This window comes from Callorhinus ursinus, unplaced genomic scaffold (genome assembly GCF_003265705.2).
Source record: "Callorhinus ursinus isolate GAN/ISIS: 27379988/994484 unplaced genomic scaffold, GSC_fseal_2.0 scaffold21, whole genome shotgun sequence".
Taxonomy (NCBI): domain Eukaryota; kingdom Metazoa; phylum Chordata; class Mammalia; order Carnivora; family Otariidae; genus Callorhinus; species Callorhinus ursinus.
This window is the reverse complement of record NW_027397083.1, coordinates 18,969,860-18,986,423: the sequence shown is the minus strand read 5'-3', so window position 1 is coordinate 18,986,423 and position 16,564 is coordinate 18,969,860. Positions and strand designations below refer to the sequence as shown.

At 44.9% G+C, this 16,564-nt stretch overlaps 1 protein-coding gene across 2 annotated transcripts; it reads right to left on the bottom strand.

Moving 5' to 3' along the window:
* Positions 1 to 1,841: 1,841 nt before the first annotated feature.
* On the bottom strand, positions 1,842 to 9,708 carry KCNA4 (potassium voltage-gated channel subfamily A member 4). 2 transcript variants are annotated; one of them, XM_073904827.1, is made up of 2 exons: positions 9,279 to 9,708; positions 1,842 to 6,155 (listed from the first exon to the last, which is right to left on the bottom strand). In XM_073904827.1, the coding sequence occupies exon 2, from the start codon at positions 5,379 to 5,381 to the stop codon at positions 3,414 to 3,416; it is 1,968 nt and encodes a 655-aa protein (XP_073760928.1). In that variant the 5' UTR covers positions 5,382 to 6,155; positions 9,279 to 9,708; the 3' UTR covers positions 1,842 to 3,413. The 2 variants fall into 2 exon arrangements, with proteins under 2 accessions (XP_073760928.1, XP_025734737.1); XM_025878952.2 differs by having other exon boundaries at positions 1,842 to 6,033.
* Between the last annotated feature and the right edge of the window lie 6,856 nt (positions 9,709 to 16,564).

Below are 16,564 nucleotides of genomic sequence, written 5' to 3'. Positions count from 1 at the left end.
TTCGTGCTGGAAGGAATCAAGTGATAATGAAGCTCAACAGCCTGATTTTACACTTAAAAAAAAAAAAAACTGAGAATCAAGAAGATGAAATGATGTGCCAATGTCAACAAGCCAGCTCTCCACTCCTAGACCAGCTATCATTCCTCTGGCACCCACTAGCTCTCTCTTTCACAGGAATTCAAAGGAATAGTTAGTGATCCTCTCTTCTCCACGACTGTTATGTTTCCTTTTCAAATACTTGCAAAGAAAGAACAATGTATCCACCCTGGAAAAGACTCTGATTAGGATGACCTTCAGATATTGTACTTTTGGTAACAGGATCGTCTGAAAAGCAACTATAGGATCCCAGATCCCCGAAATTCAAATCTCTAAATGGGACCACTTCTTTTTTATCTTACAGCCAAATGTGTATGGTGGTCTCTGAGAAGATAGTTCCCCAAATCAGTTACAATTACCCTCTGGAAGTATATTTCTCAGTATAAAATTTTACAAATGCTACTAAAGCACTTTGCCTGGCTTTGACTTAGAAAAATGTTATACATCCACAGCTGCACTTCACACATTCTCTACCTTCACACATTCCCTACAAGAGAAGTGCTCCATATAAAAGTGCCCTATACAAATCCTGAGGGCTTAAATGCTTTCTTGTTAGTGTGGAATCAAGATCCAGACATCCTAAAATAAAGGCCTCTTGAAAGAAAATACAAACAGACATACATTTAGTGATAACCTAATAATATTTGGTTCGGAAGCCCATGGCAGTCACTTCTTGGCCATTTTACTCTTCAGAAAACTATGTAAGATAAAGGAAAACCCCAGGATCTCAAAATGACTGTATTTCTTGAATTCACAGAATTATCAAATCTAATACATCTCAGCTAAATTTGTAACTTTCAGAATTACAAAGGAGATGTTGTAGAAATACAATACCTTTTCCCTTCCAAACATAGCCAAATCATCGCTATTGCTTTATAGAATGTTCAATAAACATCCAGTGCTGGAGAGCATTTAAACTATTTTAAGATATAATCTGACCTAGTTGGGTACAGAAAAAGACACATGGTACCTCATTCACAGAGTCAACCTTTTACACCATGACGTGCCTGGGATCTTTCTCCCAAATGAAGAAACTACAGTAATTACTCAATGAAAGGCTATCTTGCATCTGCATATCCACTTCTTGTAAGGAGCTCAAAATTAAAGAAATTACCCATGATTCTCACAATATCCTAATAAAGCAGATGTAGCTCATGGGTTCTAAATCTCTTTCTCCCAGAGGAGTATTAAGCAATTTAGACATAACATCAGGCATTTATATGGAACTCGGCATTTCAGAGTTTTCACATGTTCTCATTTGCTTTCCATAACAACTCTGTGATGTAACAAAAGCTTTATGTGCCCTCTTTTTCACTAATGAGAAAACTGGGGTGCAGAGATTAATGGTGACTTTTTCAAATGAATAGTGACCAGCCCAGATAGCCTTACTCTTCGTCTAATGCTTATTACATTTTTGCACCATATCCAAAATATATTAAAATGTCATCTTTGAGGTCTTATTACAAGATCGCATTTGCTTGTTTTGTCACTCTCTATTATTGTCCACTAGAGATCTTTGGTCAGAGCATTCAATCAATTCCCCTGCTTGCTGCTTTCCATTCTCCAAATGGTATTCTTGAGAGGTGTTTTTCTGTAAGTGGTGGGGAGGGGGTGGGAGAAGGGTGTAACTTTCCTTTTAAACCTAACATTAGATTTACTTGGAATTTCAAATATCATTAAAGAAGAATTATGTTATTATCAAATGATGGCCTGGGACTTAAAAGCTTGAGAAAAGCTATTCTAGATCTTTTTTTTTTTCTTTTTTTAATTCACAGTTGTCAGAGTTCATTATGTGCTACATAGTATATTTTTCCCAAACCTCAGGACAACCATTTTATAAAAAATAGATGTTGAAGAAACACTGGAGAATAAGGCCTCTTATGGACTCTAAATTTGCTAATCTATATCTCATTATGACTTAATAGTGCAGGTCTGATCACTAGCTGTTACCTCACATTCTAGAACCCCTTGTCATGAATTAAACACAGTTACATGTGTCATAAGATCCTTTAACAAAAATGATATTGACGGTGATATCAAAATCAAATGTTTTGACACAATTCTTCCTTATATGAGTTTTAGCAAATTGAGTGCTAAATTCTGAGATGAATCCCCACACTGTGCTTTTATGTAGCTGCACAAAGAAATAAACTTAATAAATCTAGCATTTATGTTGCACATTTAATAGAAAGCTCTTAAGCCATAATCACTGTAGCTGCTGGGCATCTTATTTCTTCAAGAATTCTTTCAGTGCATGCATTAACTTTGGTTAAATTATTCTGGATTTAAAAGGCAGAAGAATAATTAAAATAGTATGGTTTCAGAAACATCATTGTAACAGTCCAATTTCAAAAGATTCAGTTGCTAAATTTTACTTCATACTCCCTTTACAGATCAGTTATTTAGATTTTAAAAAAAGGGAATCATGTGCTGTTATCTGCGTGGCCATTAGTCTCACACAAAGAAAACTATAAAATAAGACTATGAAATCATTCTTCCAATGATTGTCATTGAACTGTTACATTAGGAAACATTCACAGTAGGAAGTCTCTCTCAATCTCCAGCATATAAAATAGTGCAAAAGGAAAAAAAAAAAAATTCCAGTCCTGTTATCTGTGAACAAAACTTGTTACATTTTCTCCGATTTTACTTCTTCCATATTGTTAGGCATTTGCTGTCATATCTTCCCAAAATTAATAATAAAATATAATCAATTTCTAAAGGCCCTCACAGCCTTTTTAAAAGTTGATTTCCAGTTAAAAATAAACTTTAATTAAATCCAAGATAAAATTGTGACCTATATTCTATTAAATAATTCACTTTCTTTTTTTTCCTACATAGTAATTCTTAAAATTTTTAAAAAACAAATGACTGCTCGAATTCATTAGTTCTTACATAGTAAATACTTCAAAATGCCAACTTTTCCCATCACTGCACAATTATGAACAATGTTGACAATTTACTTACACACACACACACACACACACACACACAAATACACACATATTCATTCTCTCCATGGAATCATCTTTACTTCTAACATCTTTTCCAGTTAATGTGCAAAATTCTTGCATTCTAATAAAAAATATAAAGATAGATTTGCTCCTATTTTAGCCTCCCTCTTCCCCAAGATGTATCATTTATTTGATATGTAATACAAGTTTAGTAACAATTATACCACGTATAACCATTAAATGGCGTACTACTATATGCATTAGGTTCGTTTGCATATTTCATTTTCATAACTGCACTCTCTATGCATAAATATATTTGGAGATACTGGGGTTGGGGGGTCAGTGGCGGATGGAGAACAAGATTCACACATCGGTCTCCACAGCCTTTGCATTAGAACAGTTGTTTTTATCTGTCTCACTGTCGTCCCCCTTTCCCTGACACTTCTCCTCCTTTGCACAGAGAGATTCCTTAACTCCTTCTTCCATCTCTAGATACTCTGACTTGTCCCCCAGGGAAGAAGAAGTAGAGCTCCGAAATTTCTTCAGCAAATTAGAAGGGAGGTATGGGCAACTGACTGCATTCTGTGTCAGCTGTGTCTGTTCCTCATTTTCAGTCTCTCTGTGGTAGAAATAGTTAAAGTTAGAGACAATCACTGGCACTGGCAAAGCAATGGTTAACACACCTGCAATGGCACACAGGGACCCCACGATCTTGCCCCCCACAGTGATGGGCTTCATGTCCCCATAGCCCACAGTAGTCATGGTCACCACAGCCCACCAAAATGCATCTGGGATGCTTTGGAAATGGGTAGTAGGTTCATCTGCCTCCGCGAAATACACGGCGCTGGAAAACAAGATGACCCCAATGAAGAGGAAGAAGATCAGAAGGCCCAGTTCCCGCATGCTGGCTCTGAGGGTGTGGCCCAGGATCTGCAGGCCCTTGGAGTGCCTGGAGAGTTTGAAGATCCGGAATACCCGGACCAGACGGATGATCCTGAGGATGGCAAAGGACATGGCCTGCTGCTGCTGTCCATTGCCACCCCCCTGTTGCTGGGCCAGATCAGTGCCCAGTGTGATGAAGTAAGGCAAAATGGAGACAATGTCAATGATGTTCATGATGTTTTTGAAGAAGAGTGCTTGGCTGGGGCAAGCGAAGCAGCGAACCACAAACTCAAAGGAAAACCAAACGATACAGACTGTCTCCACGATGAAGAAGGGGTCATTGAATATGGTGTGCCCTGAGTTCTCTAGGTGGGGAGCCGAAGTGTCATTCAATAACCCAGTGTGTCCGCCTGCGCTCAGTGCCATGAGGAGATCCCTGTCGTCCCTAAACTCAGGTAAAGTTTCCAGGCAGAAAATGACAATGGAGATTAAGATGACCAGGACGGAAACGATGGCTATGCCCCTTGCTGGACTGGAGCTCTCCGGGTACTCAAAGAGAAGCCAAATCTGCTTTTTAAATTCGTTCTCCGGCAAGGCCCGGTCCTCCTCCTCTCTCACAAAGCCCTCGTCCTCCCGAAACTTGAGCAGGGCCTCCTCTCCCAGCTGATAGAACTTCACCTCCTCAGTGAAGATATCAAAGGGGACATTGACCGGCCTCTTGAGGCGGCCTCCTGATTGGTAATAATATAAGATGGCATCGAAGCTAGGCCTGTTCCTGTCAAAAAAATACTCGTTACGCAAAGGGTCAAAGTACTGAGTCCTCTTCTCGGGGTCTCCCAACAAAGTCTCTGGAAACTGCGCCAGAGTCTTCATCTGGGTCTCAAAGCGCAGGCCGGACACATTTATCACCACACGTTCACAGCAGTCGCTGTAGCGGACCGAGCTATAGCCGCCGCCGCCGCCCCCATCATCCTGAGGCAGCAGGTCCGTGTAGGAGCATTCATCACCGTGGTCATCTTCGCTATAGTAAAACCTGCCCTCCTCTTCCTCCTCCTCCTCCTCCTCCTCCTCCTCCTCTTCCTCACTCAGCTCCCTCAGGATCTTCTCCTCAGAGCCACTGGGCATCAGGTCGGAGCAATGAGGAAAGCTGCTCTGACGGTGGTGGGCTTTCTTCCTCTCAGGCGGCTGGCGCCTCCTCCTCCGACTCCCCCGGCCACCCTGAGGGTCATGGGAGGTGCAGGCCCCACGCGCCTGGTGGTGGTGGTGGGAGCCCCCTCCAGACCCCGCGCCGCCTTCCACCGCCGCTGTGGCAGCTGCCACGGCGGCGGCCGCAGCTGCCCTCGAGTGAGCAAGCCTCTCCCGCTCCCGGGCCCGGGCCTGGGCTGCATAACCGTAAGGCATGTGACTGTTGCACCCTGAGCTCTCCGCACTCACCATTGCAACCTCCATGGTGGTGGTTTCGGGAAATGGCTGGTTCCAGTTGTAGAAGAAGAAGAAAGAAAACTAGGGCAGCTTCTTTTCTCACCAAATTAAGGTAAGTTTGGAACCCTTAAGCAGATTGCTTGGAAGACTAAGGATATTTTCAGTCCAACTTTGCATTTTCTGTTTTTAAATCAGTACGCCCCATGCTCTCTGTTCCCAGGGATTCAACATTGCTCTCCAGAGCTTGGCTGGTCTAGATAAACAACCTAGCACTCTCAAGCCCAAGTCAAAAAATGGTGGGGTCTCCCAAACACCTGTTTTTGGGTGGCTGTTCAAATGTGGAAATACGTCTAGGATGTGGTTGGTGATGATGCCGCAAGATTTCAAAGGCGGCAAGTATCTGACAGCCAGCAGTTGTGCCTAGAAAATGGAATATATTTTTCTGCCATGGAAATTGTCCAAAGCTCAGTCCATCAAATTTAAATAAAACGCAAATAAGCCTTTAGTCTTAGCACTTGCCTTCTAGGGACGGCTTGACCCATGTTAACACGTGGCTTGAAGTACGTCCAGCCATGGCTGCTCAAAGCCTATCAGGACGATTCTCCAGGTGCTCCCCTCAAGTTCACCACAGGCTTCCTGGACCCAGGGGCAATGCCAAGCTATCGACAGAGGCAAAGACCTTGGGAGGTAGAGAAGGTACAAGATGAGGTATCAGCAGGGGCACACCCGGCTCTGAGATCTCCATAGAAATCAAGGAAATGCAGAGCATCCTTCAGCTAAAATCATGCAGAAGTACTTCACCTGAAAAAGGAAGGGAAACAAGCATAGGAGAAAAATAAAAAGAATCAAATCATAATAAAGAGCAAACAGTGTTTCCTTCCCGTACACCTTCTTTCTCCTGTCCTCAAGCAAACTACATAAAGCACCAAGTGACCACAAAATGTCCAAGGAGTGTGGGGCAGGTTGTTAAATCTCCTCCTCACTAAACCATCCTTCTGTCCTTCTTCTTTGGTTATTATTTCAGCTCGGTCTATTTTCATGGCAACTCAATTATTTTTCCTCTCTCCACTCTCGACCCACATGGCTCCTCCTGTGGCTCTCCCTTTCACTCATGCCAGGTCTTAATTCTCGGTGTCACTTTCTTCATTCCACAATAATAATGCTTTCACTTTACAGCTGCTTTCATCATTCATTGATCTCAAGGCATTTTTTTTTTAAATTTCCACTCATCAAATATTTCTGAATTTAGTGCCTTTCCACCCCTCTCTGTCTTGATTCAGGATTAGAGCAGTTGGAAAAACCAGTTTTCTTTAATTCAGGGTCTACCACTTCAACAAGCTTCAATCACCTTATCTACATACAACCCCCTCCATCCCGCTTGGCGAGGTTGAATGAGACAGTGAATGTTGATCAAACAGCACAGACATAATGAATGTCAATAAATGATGGCAGTTCCGAATAATAGGACCATAACCTAAGTTTTTATTGTCAATCTACTCATGCCCAAATGTATATGTCCTTAAACCACGGTCTTGATTACAGGGAGGACAGAATGTGAGGACATCCAGGACACTTTGAGATTCACCAATGGCCTGTATTAAGTTGGCACTTCCTGACCCCCTGAAGCATGCCCCTGTTGTTTTTCTGTTTCCCAGACTCCAGAACACTCCCTACCACCCACAGACTAGGAGCTAATCCCAGTTTCCACTTCTCTGATAATCATCTTTTCTCCTTGCGGTTCCTCCATGTTCCCCTCAATGCCTCCTCCTACACTCCTCTCAAGGGACTATTTCCTTATGTTTTAAATCCCAGTTTGTGTGGATTTTATTTTCAGCCTATCATACTTCCCCCCACCCCATAACTTAATCCATTATTTCCCACCTCCCAACCCCCCGCCTCCCTTGCCTCTCTCTGCCCACTTTTATTTCCAGTCTGTCACTTGCTGATCACATCTTCCTTGCAGCCCCAATCTGTCTCTACTGTCACTTGTTATTCCTGGCCTTTCTTCTTAGTTGGCTCTCTCTAGGTCCAACTAATTCATCTCCTCAGCCAGGACCTGTAAAAGCTGCCCTAATCTTCTGTCTCCTATGCTTTTGCATTCACTCTGTCCAACAGGACTTCCAAGAATGCAGAGTGGCCCAGAGAATTGGGGAGGACAATGACAGTCAGAATTCAGGGCATCTACCAGTTTCTATTACTGGAAGCATTTGGGGAGCACAAGGGAAATGGCTTTCTGGAGCCATTAACGGGATTCAGCCCTTGACCACCTGCTGCTCCTTGCTGAATTCTGTCAGCCTAGAAGCCTAAACCCACCCAAGTTTTATGAAGTGACAAAGCAGGGAAGTGGCAAACTGAGGGCTTCCCAATCATCATCACACATTCTCCTAGGGCAAGAGGTGAGCTTGATTTGGACACAAAACACACCTCTGAAGGTATCTCGAATGACAAGCCCCTTCCTTTGCCTGGCTCCTAACAACAGCAAATACTCTGAAATGTTTACCCTCAGGAGGTCTCCAAGTCTCTACCAAACCACCCTCGGGTTACATTTATTCTGGAAGGTCAGGCCACCACCACCTTTTAAAGACTTTCACAGGCCAAAGAGCCTGAGAGTTTGCTCAGTTTCTTCCCCAACTCCCTCAAAGCCGTTAGAATACACTATTGAAATAAAACCCCAGTAGAACCAAAGTGCCTGTATATTTGTATACTATGCACACCCCCCTCCCAACTAACTGCTCCCAGAATGTCATGAATTAACAGGTCTTCTAATTCACCGCCAGCTCTGCAGGAGATCTAGACCTGCCCTCATTTTGCTCTACACCATTTATTTATTTATTTACTTACTTACTTACTTATTTATTTATTTGGGTTTAGTCATTTTTTTCTCTCCCTCCCCCACCTTACAAAAAGCAAATTACCTTCCTTTTAATTGGCTACCAGTTACCTCACTATCCCTAACCGAGAAGAAGAAGAAGATGATGATGATGATGATGATGATGAAGTAGAAGAAGAGGAAGAGGAGGAGGTGGTGGAGGGAGCAGGGGGGAGAAGGAAAAGAATAAGAGAAAAGGAAAGAAAAGGAAAAACCTTCCACACAGCAAGACTGGTTTAAAAACCTCTCTTCCTTCCCTAGGTATTCATGCTTAGGAGAATCTATTCAAGCCTACTCCCGGGAGCCTTGATGGGGGAGACCTTTACATAGAAATTTCCCTTCCTCTTTAACACCATTAAACTAATAGGATTTTGCAGACTACCTATTCTCTGAATCCCTCTGCCCCCAAACAACAGCCAAGCATTCCTCCCCGCCTCCTCTTCTCCCCTACCCCAACAACAAGGCTGTTTTCATCCCCCAGTGCTAATTTCTGCAACTGTCTTAGGATGGTACCTGGACCTATCAGAGAGAGAGAGAGAGAGATTGAGAAAATCAAAAAGCCAACACGGTGAGAAATATACACTTCAACGCACGCCATTTACACCGTCCCTATGTGCTGCTGAAATGCTCGGAAAATGCACGCAAATCCAAATGCTGGGAGAGGCAGCAATTGAAACCCGTTCGCCAGCTGTTCCCAAAGGAACGGAACCGGTGAGTCTGGGATGAGGCAAAGCGATGCTAAATCTAAACCCCACCTCGCTGGGAAACGACATCTTTAATCGCACCCTCCCCTCCAGACCTAGGTTCCCGCTCAGGCACATTAAGCAGGGCGCACGCACCCCATCCCTGGGGTTAGGAAAATAACAACTGTTGGCCCCCCAGAGCGCCGCGCAGCATCTGCACCTCCCTCCTTCCACCTCCTGGTTTATTTTTAACCGCCTTCCATTCATGCCCTTCTGTCACATTCCCGATATTATTTATCCCTCAAATGTCCACTGTTTCTTAACAACCAAAAGAGGAGAGTGGAGGAAAGATAAGAGAGGTATCATACTTACCGTTCCCAGGCGGAGTGAAAAATAAATATAAAGAAAATCCCCCGCTTGGTTTGTCTTTCCCCCTCAAGCTGCAACAGCTGGAGGAGGGGAAGAATGTTCTTGGGGGTAGAAGGAATCACTCCGGTGTGGCAGGTGGAAGCTCCAAAATATCCACGAAACAAGTTCTGTTGCCTGGCGGGGGAGGGGGGAAGCGGGGGTGGGGGGGCACAGAGTCCTCGCTGCTGGAGCCCGGGGTGGGGATCAGGGCTACCCCGGGGAAGACCCCAAGACTTCTGGTTCCTTTGGAGTTCAGCACAGGAGGGCTCAATCGGAAAAGGAAGTCAAGGTTCCCCAGAAAAAGAAACAAAATCCTAGACAGCAGCGATCACTTGTTAAGCCCGAATTCCTCCTCCAATATCCATCCCTCTCCCTCTCTCGCTGGCTGCAGAAGCAGCACACGCCTCCCCTGGCCGGGAACGCGCGCCGGCCGGGGGCGGGGCCAGGGCCGTGCTGAGGGTGTGGCGTTCCGGCTGTAGCCTGGAGCACCTCCCCGCGCCGCGGGGCGGGCACAGTCACGAAGCTGCCACTGCCCGCCTCGCCGCCGACCCCCCGACGCTGGGGAGCAACAGGGAGCGATTCCGAGAGCCTCTGGCCGTCGCCCCCAGAGGCAAAGCCCTAATCCTGGAAGAAGAGGCGTCCCCGTTGGAGCTGAAATGGGGGTCCCCGCGGCAGAGCGGGAGCCCAAGAGAGAGGTTGGGAGGGAAGACCTCGACGGGAGGTCCAGTCTCGCCAACAGGGTGCTTCTGTGCGTCTTCTCCTCTCCCTGACCCGCTTTCTCTAGAGCTCAGCGCGCGCGCGCACACACACACACACACACACACACGCACGCACACATACACACACACACACACGCACGCACGCTCGCACAGCCCCGCATAACGGGTTTGTGGGGTTGGGAACCTGGATGCATCTCTGGCGAGGCCGCTAACTAGGAGCCCCTTGGTAGCCTACGAACGTGTCGATTCCCCTTGGTCTCCGCCTCCTTTGCACAATTTGCCAGCCTCCACTCGGGGGTCGGGCCTCTGGGCGCAGAGGAGGCCGACTTTAAAAGTGTGCTCGACTCGGTGAGGGGTGGGCTGCAGAAATTGGCATCAGGCCCAGGTTAAGGGTTGCGCACGGGAGGCACAAGTCCAAGTGGGAGAAAGTCGCAGGGCTCTGAGCGGTTTCCAAGTCCCGCCGGGGGGCAGAGGATTTTAGAAGGGGTGAAGGAGCCCTCCGCGAACCTGTTGCTGCAGAAAGAACACGACTCGCTAGGGGTTTGTCTCCAGGGAGGTCTTTATCATAGTGGTCGGACCTCTAACACCACCCACCCTCATTAAACAGCAAAAACAAGCAAGCAAAACCCATAGTACCCCGCGGGGCAGGCGAGTGCACCCGGAGTGGCGTCCACACCCCGGGATGGACTTACACGTTGCTTATTAGGTGGCAGGCGTATGAAATGCCCATAGACATGGATGTAAAATTGCAATTCCCACACATCCACTCAAAGAAAGGTTAGCGATGGGAAGTGCGAATTTTTACACACACGCGCGCACACACACAAGGCCAGGTAACGACCCGGGCTCCAGGCACCTCTTCCAGCTCCCTCTGATGGACCGAGCAAGCAGTGGCGACGCGCACCGGGACTGCTGGAGTAAATCCGACCTTGGGCGGGTCAGTTGGCGCTGAGGCGGCCACTGTCGGCCTCAGCTGGCAGCTTTGTTCGATGGCCCTCTTGGGCCTCCTCCTTTTGTGGCGCTCGATTAATTATTAAGAGAAATATTCCCGAGCTGAATTATAGATATGCCCTGCTCTCACCTAACTGCTGCTGGCTCAGCGAAGGACACCCGGAGGACTTCTTTCCGTTGTTGTTTGATTTAAAAAAAAAAAATCTTTTTAAAATAACGAAAACATTCACATTGTAATCAGTGAAAAGAAAGAGAAAGAAAGAGAAAGAGAAAGAAAGAAAAGGAAAGGAAAAGAAAAGGGAAAAAAGGAAGCTAGCTGAGGTGGGACCTGGTTTTCCTAACTTCTAGCTAGTGCAGCTTGAATTTTTGTCCTGAATAAATTTACCTGTGATCTTCTGAGCTCAACTGCGGGGGGGAGGAATTGAGAGAAAGGTACCTCCACACTGGGTCAAGAGAGGCTCTTTGCCTCAATTCATTCCCCATTACAGTTCATGCCAGCAAGTAAGGAGGGCGGATTTCTTCAAAACTAAAAATGATCCCATGCGCCAGCCTAAAACCCTCTCTCTGTACCTCCATCGTGTGATGTAGACAGTGTGCAGTTTCATACGTACCAAAAGCAGACATTTTAGTGTAATGTTGTCTTCCCAGAACCATGTTTCTTGGGATGGTAGAAAGCAAGACTGAGAGCACACGATCTTGGGACTACCTTCCCAAAAACAATTTGTGAGATCCCTCCGGAGCAACTGTGGAAAGCTTTCAGAGAGATGAAAACTGAGATTGAATGAAGTACAAAAGATGACAGTTATATTGAATCTTGGACATTTTCATTGGATCATGTTAAGACTTTATGAATTATGCCTCCATGTACCATTTATTGTTTGTTCCTTTCATGGCCCAGAGAATTTTAAAGTTTAAAAATACCTGAGGACTTTATAAATACTTGTACTTCTTAGGTATCAGGAATCTGAATTACTGAAGGACCACAGCAAGAATGCAGCTGAGGAAAAACCACTCTCGCCAAGATAGTCCTTCAGGTCATACAAGGAGGACTTACTGAGGACCTGATGGAGGCAAGTAACACTCACTGAGTGCCCACCTAGCCGCTGGGTCTGTGCTATAGTCTAATTTTATCTGCATAAGTAAACAATTTATGTGGCTGGTACTATTATATTTACAATTTACAGAGAAGGAATTGAGGCTTACCATGGTTAACAAACGTGCCTAACAGTTACATAGCTAAATATGTAGCAGAACTGGGCCTGTAACATCTGACTGCAAGGAGGATGGACCCCATGCTAGTGGTGATAATGCCATGCGCTCTATGCCCTTTTGTCCTCACAAATGAGTGGCTGTTATGGATAGACAGATTATGAAACAAGGGGGTATGTGCTATGAGGAAGGTATGAGAGTGTTGTTCCAGGGATGCAAAGAATGGAGTAGCATCTAATTTGGGGGAAGCAAGCAAGGATTGACAAGGAAAGGGGAGATGTGGCTGAACAATGGCAAGAATAAAGTTTATCCCGGCCTGTGGCATCGGGGTGGACTAAGAGTTAACTGGAACCTGAAAGATAGGTGGGGTCCAACTGGGAAGAACAGTCTGTTCCCCCAGCCTTCTCCGCATCCCCCCATTATCACACCCAGACACACACACACACACACCTCTTCGTCCTTTTAAATAGTTTCTTTATAAAGCAAACAAGAAACATTCCATTTCGCTCCCTGAAATTCTCTTAAAGATTCCTAGAAATTCACATAAGCAGTTGCAGAAAGATTCTTTGCTTGCGACCAACAAAAATCTACCTTGTCTCAGTCCCCAAACTCTATTTTCTTTGGAGAAAAACAAATTGTTTTCTTGCCTTTCTTAGTCATCAACTAGTCAACATTCCTTAAGCTCCTCACCTCCAAATACACCTATTACCACAAATAAATTCTCCCTGGCTTTGAATTCTCTCAGTGGTGGTACAAATGTTCCAGACCACACTATGAAGTCTTTGTTTATATAGAAAGGGGCAAAGGGCAGTAGATCCTCCTTTGTACAAAGCAGATAGGAGGCCCCGAGGGATACAAACTAAGTCCATTATAAATGTTTTTGTTCTCTTTGGGGACTGTAGTCCCCAGTGAATTGCAGTGTTCTATTTACTTCTCTCTCTCTAAGAAGCCTGCAACAACTCCCTGAAAATAGGCGCTGTATCCCAAGCAACCAGCGCAATGCCTGACCCAGAGTAGGCACTGGATGAGACTGTAATAAAATGAATGAATAATGGAAGAGGCTTGCTTCCATTTGCCAAGAAAGTTCAGTGCATGTGTTGTGAGGAAAAAAAAAAAAAAAGAAGAAGATGGGTTTTTTTGCCGGCTTAGTCCCAGCCTCTCAACTATCTGACTTTTAAAGTTCCGAAGGATGTGAAAATAAGAAAGTCCTGGGGAACTTGATACCATGCCTCTCATTCCCAGATTTTATGGATGCTGATATTCTGAGCCATCCATAATTCCTTATGAAATGCCAATTGCTCAGCCAGTTTTTCCCTGTACATGGATTTTTCAATGACTGTCCCTTACTATTCCCCATTCCATCTTATGTGTATCAGTACTGGTCAGGTATTAAGACATAAGGAAAACATATTTCTTTCTTTTTTTTTTTTTTTTTGTAGAGAGGAAACATCACCCCTGCAGAGGAAGACTGACCACTTTCTTCCTGACTTTCTGATCACAACACCGTGCCAGGCACATTGGGCAATAAGACAACACTGTCTCCCTGCGGCGGTCTAGAGGGTATGAGATGAGTCAATATACTTAGGTGGTAGGGATCTGGTAGAAGTCACACAATGGGCAGAGAGAAACCTTACTTAAGTGAGGCTAGAAAGGAAAGTCCATGTGGCAGAAGGAGCCCCCTGGCAAAGGATAACTGAACAAGAATGGCACCTGTGAGGATAAGCAAAGGTAAGCAGAGGATCCGATACGGCTTAGGAAAGGGAAGAAAGAGTGGACATGGATGTGCCATGCTCAAGATTTTGAACTTGGGGATGTGACAAAGCCCTGCATAAAAGCATTGACAACCCTTCTTCCATCTCTACACACAGGACAGATGGAGTTCACGTGCACAACACACTCCCCTGGGTGAACCTGAACAGCAGCAGAGGCATCTACTAGACTGAGCTACAGGCACTTCCGGGCTTCCTGGCTATAGGGGTAGCCCTTTCTCTCCATCTGTGAATGCATCTCACAGGCCAAGTGAGTGAAATTGAGTTGGCATAACCTTAAATCATCTCTGATTTTAGTTTTCTAAATGCAAATCAATCAAAAATGTCCTTTAATTGAGATAACTCACAATTTGCAAAGCACCCCACCTTGAACAGTAATACACTGATGTGGCGTGACACTGCTATTGAGATCCATTCTGTCAGATCTGCTCCACCAAGGTAAAGTAGAGTCATCCTTTAGCTCTTTGCTCTGCTTTCCTTATATATAATTGGAAAATAGGGCAATTGTGGAGGCTTACTTAAAATGAACCTAGGTGCAAATAAAAATCACACACAACCTTGTCTTGGCATAATCAATCGGGAGCAAACTTGGGGCAGAGGTGAATAAAGCAAGGTTTAGGTATAAAATGGTATTTCACTTCCCACAGACCCTACCAGCACCATGCCTTCTGTAGTAACTCCTAATAGTTTATGTCAAGAAACGTTTCCATATACCTAAATATGGGCCTTTTCATAAAAATAAGAGGTCATGGCATACTTCCTGCCAAAACTGTGTTCCAAACTCTGAAAGCCCCTTTAAATTTAGTCAATAACCATAGGGCAGCCTAGATTCTGTTACCATAAAATTTGACTCCTTCCCCTCCACCCCCATTTTGATTTTTTTTAAAGTTATGTGTTATTAGCAATTATTTTCTTTTTTTTTAAGATTTTTTATTTATTTATCTGACACAGAGAGAGAGACAGCGAGAGAGGGAACACAAGCAGGGGGAGCAGGAGAGGGAGAAGCAGGTTTCCCACGGAGCACGGAGCCCGATGCGGGGCTCGATCCCAGGACTCTGGGACCATGAGCTGAGCCGAAGGCAGACACCCAACAGCTGAGCCACCCAGGTGCCCCCCATTTTGACTTTGATCTACACCATTTACTCCCTAGGACAGGCATCACCAAAGCCTGTAATAGGCCTCTGTTCTGTAGCATAAGAATGTTTACACACTTCCTCCAAGATCGCATCACCCATTGGAGCCCTGACTACTTCTCCTTCTGACTTGGTTGACTGTTAGAAAGCCCCTCCTTGCATGTGCTTCCCCAAACAAGGGCCATAGTTTTAGGAAGGATGTTGTTATGTAGAAATTTCTATTGAGTACAGATCAGTTTACAAATATACCTCAAATTTTCTGCTCTTTGCTCTATTTTCTCCACTCCTGGCTGAAGATAAAAACACAATTCTGGGGATTAGCCAACTGATACATTTTATTTTTTTTTTTTTTTTTTTTTAAGATTTTATTTATTTGAGAGAGAGAGAATGAGAGAGAGAGAGCACGAGAGGGGGGAGGGTCAGAGGGAGAAGCAGACTCCCCGCTGAGCAGGGAGCCCGATGCGGGACTCGATCCCGGGACTCCAGGATCATGACCTGAGCCGAAGGCAGTCGCTTAACCAACTGAGCCACCCAGGCGCCCCCAACTGATACATTTTAGAATAAAAAGCCAAAACAAACAAAACTGAGAGTATGAGTGTCATAGGATGCTAACTTATGGTTTCTCATCAACAGCTGCTGAGTACAGGGCATCAAATATCAGGTTTTACACATGCTAGAAGTACCTCTAATTTACTCCTCAGTCAACCTCACAAACCAGCTTATTCTGAATAAGCCAGAGATCATAGGTCACAGAAGACTGCAAAAACAGTTTCCTTTAGATGCCTTTTAGAAAGAGTACTTTTCCAAATTCATGTATAGGTTTGAACTTGAAGGTAAATTTATAATAATATTTACAGTGAAATTCTAATGATTTATAACAGCTCTTGGGGAAAAAAATAAACATTTGACTAAAGCAATTACTCTTGGATTGCTTAAAGGGCTGAAGCAGGGATCAGACACTGGGTTATAGGATGGTCTCTCCAACCTGCTGGCTGCAGAACCTCCAGAAAGATACCTAACCTTTGTGAATATCGATTTCCTTACGTGTAAAAATGGGAACTATACCATCAGTCCTGGGTCACAAGGTCATGGTGTGGCTCATACAGGAAACGTATGTGATGCGGGAGCAGAAGGCTGGCTGAAGAGAAAGCATAAGCTGACACCACCCTGAACCCCCGCCCCCCACACATGTGATATTCTTCCAGGAATCTCCCAACTATCTTAATGTTAATGCCTTGCTAGAGGGGAACTTGATAGTGGCAAGGCCTCTGGTATCTTGTAGGTCCTCCTTAGCATATGAAAGTTCTTTTGAAACCTCCCTTTTTCCTTACCTCCCCCAACCCCACAGTATATAAAGAGTCACCCCTCACAACCCTGGTGCAGCAGCTCCTTCTGCCCACAGGTCCTGTCCCCATGCTTTAATAAAACCAGCATTTTGCACCGAAGAGTCTCAAGAATTCTTTCTTGGC

Bases quoted from the DNA above. Each gene is read 5' to 3' on its own strand.
- KCNA4 (XM_073904827.1), bottom strand. From the start codon at position 5,381: ATGGAGGTTGCAATGGTGAGTGCGGAGAGCTCAGGGTGCAACAGTCAC.